Raw genomic sequence first — 8,352 nt, forward strand, 5'->3', positions numbered from 1 at the left:
CACCTTTCACATCCTAGTCAGGCCTATTTTTGAGTCCCCGCGGTGTAGCAAAAACATGTATGTGTGTGTGTGTGTGTGTGTGTGTGTGTGTGTGTTCAGGATGTCGTGGTGAGTGGGGCTTCGCGTCCTGTTGGCACAATGCGGCGGTCGGTGAGGTGATGACCCTCCCCTGCCCCTCCCCCCTTCTGCAACTTTTTGGAAAAAATGGTGAGCTTCAAACACACACACACACACACACACACACACACACACACACACACAGGTCACGTACAGCTGACGGAGGAGATCATGGAACGATTTTCAAATCAAATTGATTAAATTAAATTAAATAATAATTAAATTAAATAAAAACTTTTAGAATAAAATAATTAGAAAGAAAAACTAACGAACGAGTGAAACGCAGACGGTTGGTTTGTGTTGACAGTGTCCAGTTACTGTTCGTGTTTGTGTTTCAGTTCACACCGAGGAGTCGTGATAATAATCATAATGATCATTTCCTGCGGCACCTTCGTCCCGGACCGACTCGTCTGAGTCTGCGCCGACCGCCGGGCGCCGTGTCCGAACCCGTCGACCTCGTGCAGCCGCTTCCTCCTTCCTGCCGCTTCCTTTCACGGTGAATCTGGCAGACTCTCGTCTTTCATCCGACTCGTCGCGCCTCATCCATCACGCCGATCACCTCTCGTCCCCTCTGCCTTTGATCCTCGCTCGTCCTCCTGTCATCCGTGCACGCCGCCGCCTTCCTTCCCTTTCCTCTCCCATCAGCCCTTGCTCTGACCCGGCCTCCATAACCTTCCTCACCCTCCGCGTCTCTCTCTATGTGCATCATTCACTCTCGCTCAGATTTCCTTTCTACTTTTAAACAAACAGTTTTAATAAAATCTTTTAAATTCAGAAAAGATTCATTGAAATTGAGAAATAACGGAGATGAATTTGATCTCATCGGCAGAAACACGTCGACGAAACCTGTTCTCCTCTCGGTCTTCGTCCTCCTGAACCTCTCTTCACCTTCCCTCCGCCTCTGTGTTTGATCTCTCCTCCGTCACCACCGTCTCCGTCTCTCCATCGGCCTCTGTCTGTTAATGAGTCTAATTATTCACAGGGCAGCTGACAACATCTGGGCCGGCCGACTTTCTCGCCTATCCCCCCCACCCCCCTCCCCCCCAGCAGCATCTGTCAGCAGCTGGTTTATCCACCCGCTGCGCCCGCAGAGATGGAGAGCGTTCGGTCGGCCGGTTAATGGATGAGGCGCGTAATCGGCACAACATCAGACTGAGACTGTGATTATTAAATATCCAACACTCAGTCAGCTGTTCACACACTGAAAACAAAACAGACAAACAAACATCTGCTTTTTCTCTGGCGTGAAGATCAATCACAAGCCGCATTATCCGCATTTAAAGTAAAGATTTAAACTTTTCCAACAAACAAAGCTCAGATCTGAATCTGAGACTCATTAAAGTGAAAAAGTTCTGTTGACTTGTTGGAACAACTTCATAAAATGAAGTTAACACAACTATATTATTTATGTTTACTTAGTTTTTTCCATCTTTTCATCTGTTTCCTGAACTTTTTAAAGTCAGAGCAACTTGTCACGAGTCCCTGGTTCATTCTCCTTCTCCCTCCCTGCGTTTCCTGTCTGTCTCTATCAAAATAAAGGCATTTGCTGAGATCAGTTAATGTGAAAAGCGGCGGCAGCCTCGTCAACAAACAATAAACTGTGGAGAAACGTTTTCAGTGTATTTACATCGAGACTACATTACACTACATTACATAACTGTTTATCTTCTACTTACTCAGTCAACTGTTAAAATTTACTTTCTATAAATATCATTTCCTGAGACTAACGTCTTCACACGGAGAAAACCTCTGGGGGACAATTACTGAGTCCTGTTATATATTTAATGTGTTGGTCAACTAATGTAATTAAAAACACTGTAATTAGGCAATAAAATACAGATAATGTGGATTTCTTAATTGTAGAACAGGAAGGTCACGACCTGGTGTTTCTGATCTGTCGTTAATGAACCAGAAACAAACAGCGTTCGCCCCTTTTTAATTAGGTTAATTAACTGGATCAATATCATAATCGGATTTAGTTTAATGTAGATGTAACAGCCAGTGATTAGCAGGAGCAACATTACCTTTTAGCTCCACTGTCTGATTTTATTAATTTCATTATGAGCTGATCTGTTTCCTCTCAACCAGTTAATTGATTTATTGGTTATTGGTTTATAAAACGTCAGATAATAAAGAAAATGCAGAAACTTCCGGCTTCAGTCTGGACAAATTAACTTCAACCATGAATTAATCAAGAGAATCGATTACAAACCTCCTGCCCGTGTGTCTCAGGGAACCTGAGCAGGAACTGCACGGAGAGCGGCTGGTCGGACGTCTACCCCGTCATCACCGTCGCCTGCTGGTCCAACGACACAGGTGAACCCAACGAGGTGAGTTCACCTGCAGAGAAACCCCTCCCACCACTCACTGTGAGGCTGCTGCAGGCCTGCACTGTGTGTGTGTGTGTGTGTGTGTGTGTGTGTGTGTGTGTGTGTGTACGTGATGAAGATCCCTTCATCTGATCTGTAGTCTGAGCTCTTCGTGTTCAGCGTCACATCCTCTGTGCAGCTGTTTTTCAGAATGAAGCTCGATCGGTTCGAACTCAGAGAAGTTTGACCACATGTGGTGAAATGCACCAGTTTAAATTCCTGCAGCGTGAATCACCAGTAAGATTTTATTCCAGTGGTTTTAACTTTATTTATAAACTTTATTTCACTGTCATGTAATAAAGAAGCTTTATAGATGTTCAGCTGCTGGATGCAAAAGAAGATTAAACTCCCAAGTTATTTTATTTATTTATTTAAAATGTTCTGATTTAACAGAACTAAACTACTTCACCGTCTCTGTGAATGTTTCCATGGAAACACATTTAACAGCAGGAAATCATTAGAAAACAATGAGACCTGTGAAATAAAGTGTTACAAAGAAAAAGAAGCGAGATGAAATAGTTTCCACAGTTCACTGTAAGTTCACTTATCAGTGCGGTTCGTTTTATCTCTGGTAGTTAAACATTTATCTGCTGAGCTCAGGGTTTTAAAACCACGTTTCCTTCGTGTCGCGCGTCTGCGGCGACGACGCGATAAAGATTCGCATCTCTGTCGCATGTGTTTGTTCTGCAGCAGACAACCACAGACACAGTCTTTCAAACCGGCCGATCTCCTGGCTGATCAGCCGGCGGAAGAGTTTCAGTCTGTGTTTGTGAAACCTGTTTCGCTCCTTTTGTCCCGCGCTTCATTCTGACTCAAAACCTTTTTCCCCCGAACATCAGACTTCTGATGAACTGAAACTAAAGCAGATCTCAGCGCCGACAACCGACGCTTCACACAGACATGAAACATTAGATCCGTTCCTCCTGTCCACACCGACACAAACACGATCCTGACACGTGAGTTTTTATAGTGTGAAAATCTCACTTCAACAGGCCCGGAAATAAGAAATGTGACTGAATCTGTGAGAAACCCGTCAGAGGTAGCTGAAGAGACGTGCAGAAGAACAAACGCTTCAGGTTGTTGTTTGAAACCCGTCGGACGGAGATCCGGTTCACCGGGTCAGAACTGCTTTGACCCGACAGGTTTCACATCAGCTCAGCGGGTCTCGGCGTCTCGGCCTGTGTTTGTCTGTTCGTAGGCGACAGATGAACCGGGACGAAGGTCGGGGGTCAGGCCACCATGAAACCTGTTCGCTCATCAGCTCCTCACTGTGTGTGTGTGTGTGTGTGTGTGTGTGTGTGTGTGATGAGTGAGGAGACTCTTGCAGTGGCACATCGCCTCGGTTCTTGCCTCGTCTTTCCAGTCGGTTTAAAGGTCCTTTAACTGGTTTTTAAAGCCCGGCGGTCTGGAACCGGCCCGAGCTGCAGGTTCTGTGTGGGTTTCGACGAGCTCTCGGATCTGCCGCTGCCAGGATTTTAAACACACAGAGGAAAACAGGCAGCGCAGCTTTTTTTAAAACTGGGATCCAAAACTTTGGGAAAACCTGCCAAGAGCCAGAAGAACAGCTGAAAACCTGTTTATTTAACTTTGCTTTTAAATTTATTCTCTCATATTGGACTTTCCGTACTGGTTTCTGTTTTTATTTATTTATTTAATCATCTTCTGTCTGTTTTCATTTTCCTTCTATCTGCGTTTATTTTATTCCACTGTTTAATCTTTATGTCTCTGCGTCCGTCTCGTTCTCGCGGACGCGATATCTCAGTGACGCCGCGATGGAACTTCTTCACATTTGGCACAAACATTCACCTGGACTCGAGGGTGAACTCGTTCGATTTTGGTGAACAAAGGTCAAAGGTCAAGGTCGCGGTGACCTCTCAAAACACTTTTATTTCCTTTGCGAACGCCGTATCTCCGTAACGCCTTGAAGGAACTTCTTCATTTGGCCTTGGACGTTTTTTCTTCCTTTTTATAAATACGAAACTGCTACAGAACCATTCATGTAAACTGCATTAAGGGATTTCAGCTGGAGAAGTATCTCCTGTGGCGAGACACCGGCTTAAACCTCCCGCAGTCTCGTGGGGTTCAGTTCTCGGTCTCGGCCTCGGCCTCCGTCTGTTCCCGGATCAGCGTCTTCGGAGGATGAAGGTGAACCGGAGGAAATGTTTTCTTCTTCCCCTGTAAACTCTGTCGAGGCTCATGAAGCAGAAGGACATGGCCGGGCGAGCCGTGCAGGTGGCTGTGTGGGGGCGACTCCCCCCGCCCCCCCGGGCGACCTGTGCGATGCCACGGAGCTTATTTTTTAACCTTCCCAGTTATTGCTTGTGGCCGCGGCTGCATTCCAGGACCCTTCGCTTCATGCTGAGCTCTAAATAAGCGAGTAACAACCAGGTTTAAGAGAATATCCGGAGTTATTGTTGTGTCACGCCACACACTCCTCCTGTTCTTCAAATCAGAGGGAAGTGAGAGTGTCTCATAAAAAGCCCTTTTATCATATTTGTATGACTGATAAATAACAAAGAAAGAAATCCAGTCAGAAGTGTGTGAACTGATTCCCAGTAAAAGTTTTTATCGTTTTTAGAGAAACATTTGAGAAACAAGAAAATTGTGCATTTGTTTGGGACTATTTTCAGCGGCGGATTAACGCCACAGTGGAATAAGGAGGTATCAGGCTTTGACACAGATTTATCCGAAGGATCAAGTTTATTGAAAAAACATGAAATATCACCACAATTAACCTTTTTGTCGAACGCAGCATAGAAACACAACAAACTAAAGAAATAATTGCAGAAATACCGTGTGTGGCCGAACCTCTTCACCTCTTTTATTCCCGCTGGACTCTAAAGAAGAAGATGTCTGAATGATGAACTGCTTCAAACGCAGGAATAAAAACTTCTCAGCGTCACAAACTACGACATTAAACCAATGTCTCCTGCAGACAAGACGTCAGCGGCTTCAACCATCAGTTTCTTTACGCAGACGGACTCTCAGCTGTTTATTGTTCCTCTTGAGGAGCCATCTTTCTTTTTGACATCTCTGTCACCTCCGTGTATTTCTCTGTTTACAGGATCTTTTTCTCGTCGCTGATCTGTTGTTTCTTTCCTCTGCACCTCTCGCCTGCTGCAGTTTACAAACCTTAGATATGAAGACACCAGGATGAAAGTATAAAGTTTCCCTCAACGCGCCACAGCAGCTGTTTTCCATGTAATGGCCAAATAATAGATGAATTAATCACGTGACGTCGTGTATCAATAATCATCATGTCTTCAGCGCTCATATCCGGCCTCAAACTATAAAACTGATGCCACTGAAGTAATTTACACATGTTTTATGGGTAATCAGTAGATCACTGTGTAATAAAGTCAATTTATTTATAGAATACCAAGTATGAAGATCAATAAATAAATGAATAAAGTGTAAGAATAAATAATTTAGGGTAAAATCATCAAAACACAACAGAAAGGGTTTTTATCGTGACGATTAAATTGATTATTTCAAATTATATTTTCAAAATGTCACTGAGTGAAATTAGCAAACAACCAGAATATTAAATGTTTTATTATTTAAAATCTCCACCTGATCATCCACCAGACGTGATGTGCACGTTGTGTGTTGCACAATTTTAGCGATTCAAAGAAAATGAAAACAAAACTTTGAACCAAATTTTCAGGAAATAATCAAAATAAGAGAAAAGATTAAAGGACGTTTTGGTGCATTAGATAAACAGCTGGTGGAGCTGCTTTTACTGACGGCTGCCGTTTAAACGCTGCAGAAGAAGAAGAAGAAGAAGAAAAAGAAGAGGAAGAAGAAGAGGAAGAGGAGTTCTTTCAGATACAGACGGATGCTGGATGTTGATGCTGAGGCGCTTTAATGTTGAAAACATTGCAGCAGTTCTCGTGTTTCTAAGAACGAGAACAGAATGAAATCTCACACGTGTTCGTGTTTTTTTAAATTCACCAGAGTCAATTTTTTTGGAAGACGGGAACATTCGACTCCTGTGAATATAAACCAGGCAGTTAATATTGTGTTGAGTGGAAGGAGTCGAGGGATCTGCTTCGTTTATTTAGTCGACTAATTGTGAACGTTGTTGCTTCCAGAGTCTGAAGCGAAGACACAAACACACGAAACCAGTTAAACAGAGAAACTCAAACTGCAGCAGCTGAAGCGAGCGAGCGAGAACAGGGAGCAACACTCATAAGTAACGTACTGTGCACACACCTGAGCGGCACACACACACACACACACACACACAGCTGGCCGGTGATCCTCTCCAGAGCCTCAGGTGTGGGACTCTCTCTGAAGCCTCTATTTGTTTCCTGCTGAAGAGACAAAGGTTTTCCGTCTGGAAAACATTCAGCTGAGAGCAGACGTCACCGCTGACACACACACACACACATTAACGTCACACACACACACACACATTAACGTCACACACACACACACACACATTAACGTCACACACACACACACACACGTGAACGTACAGCTGATTGTCCTCATCGTCGACACAGAACCCTGCAGACTTCAGGAACGTCACACGACCGTTTGTTGCTTAAAATACGGAGAAAAACTCGGCCCAACGTCGGCCCAAATCCGGCAGAACTGGCGTCACATAGAACTTCAACTAACAATTATGTTCATTATTGATTAATCTGCAGAACCGTGGAACAAACCAAAGTGAGGCGCTCCGTCTGCAGGTGAAACAGGAATATTGATTTATTCCAACATGCATCAGCTCTGGGTTTTCATCAGGGTTTAATAACCAATAATCAGTTTCAATCACAAAACATTCGCAGGTGATATTCAGCTGAACACCTGAGGCCAGGTACACGACCCCTAGATGGCGCTAAGCTCTGACCACAAACAATTTACAATGTGACATAAAAGAGAGAAATATTTCACATTAAATGAAAGTAAAGCAAATCCTGAAAATTCCCATAAATATTAGTAAACAATAAAAATAAACAAACATTTTTTTCCAGTGTGTGAAACCGAGCTCACACATAAAAAACTCACAATACAGCAACAAAATCTAATCAATACTTTGATTATAAAGTCAGAGCTTCATTCCTGCTCGACAAACTGTTGATCTGCTTATAAAATAACAAACTGATGTTCTTCATGTGAGAACCTGCAACCTGCAAATTATGTGACATTTTTATTTGGAAAACGACTGTAAACTGATCGATAAATGATCAAAAGTAGGTATTGATTTCTCTGGCGATGGATTAACTGGTTAATGGACAAATCTCTTCAGCTCAGAGACAGTTTTTTCTCTCTGCGTGTTTCAGATGCTTCAGTGTTTAAGCGTCATTGAAGCTTTATTATTGAGACTGTAAAACATTATTTTGCAGCCTGTTGAACTCCAGGTTTCACTGACACGTTTCCTTTCAGCAGAGGCTTGAACCGGGAAAAGCAGCTCCACATCTAAAGTACAGATGATGTACAGTTGAGCCCTGATTATAATATCAAAACAAATATGGTCATAGTCTGCAGATTCATATTTCCAGAGTCTCCGTCGTGACTCGATCTTGATTTAAAACCGCCGGCGAGCGCTCGGGAGCAGAAGATAGAGCCGCTCCGCCAGATTTAGACTTTTCTCTCGGCGGCCGGGAAGCCGCTCGGCAATGAAGTTCAACATCGCTCTAATTCCCCCGGTGTCAGGGAGGAAGACGGAGAGGGCGAGCGAGCCAGCGTTTATGGATGGAGATGTGTTTGGATACAGAAGGCGGCGTGGCTGCAGCGGACCAGAGCCAGCAGGTCATCAGCTCCCAGCCAGAAGGCCTGAGAATCAAACTCAGGAATGAGACGCTGATGCCAGGCTGCGACAGTCTGTGCAAGCTCAGATATTTGTCCATATGTGTACAGT

General features: G+C 43.9%; 1 protein-coding gene across 1 annotated transcript in view; it reads left to right on the plus strand.

Moving 5' to 3' along the window:
* The window catches only part of LOC111671405 (vasoactive intestinal polypeptide receptor 2-like), a 24,460-nt gene that overhangs the window by 7,909 nt on the left and 8,199 nt on the right, over nucleotides 1–8,352 (plus strand). Inside the window, exons 3-4 of the mRNA XM_023428491.2 lie at nucleotides 100–207; nucleotides 2,350–2,447. Of these exons, the coding sequence (XP_023284259.1) occupies nucleotides 100–207; nucleotides 2,350–2,447 (206 nt within the window). The remainder of the gene's footprint in view (nucleotides 1–99; nucleotides 208–2,349; nucleotides 2,448–8,352) is intronic.

The sequence above is a fragment of the Seriola lalandi genome, unplaced genomic scaffold (genome assembly GCF_002814215.2).
Source record: "Seriola lalandi dorsalis isolate HSWRI2012SDOR001 ecotype SW California unplaced genomic scaffold, Sedor1 jcf7180002054876, whole genome shotgun sequence".
Lineage (NCBI taxonomy): Eukaryota > Metazoa > Chordata > Actinopteri > Carangiformes > Carangidae > Seriola > Seriola lalandi.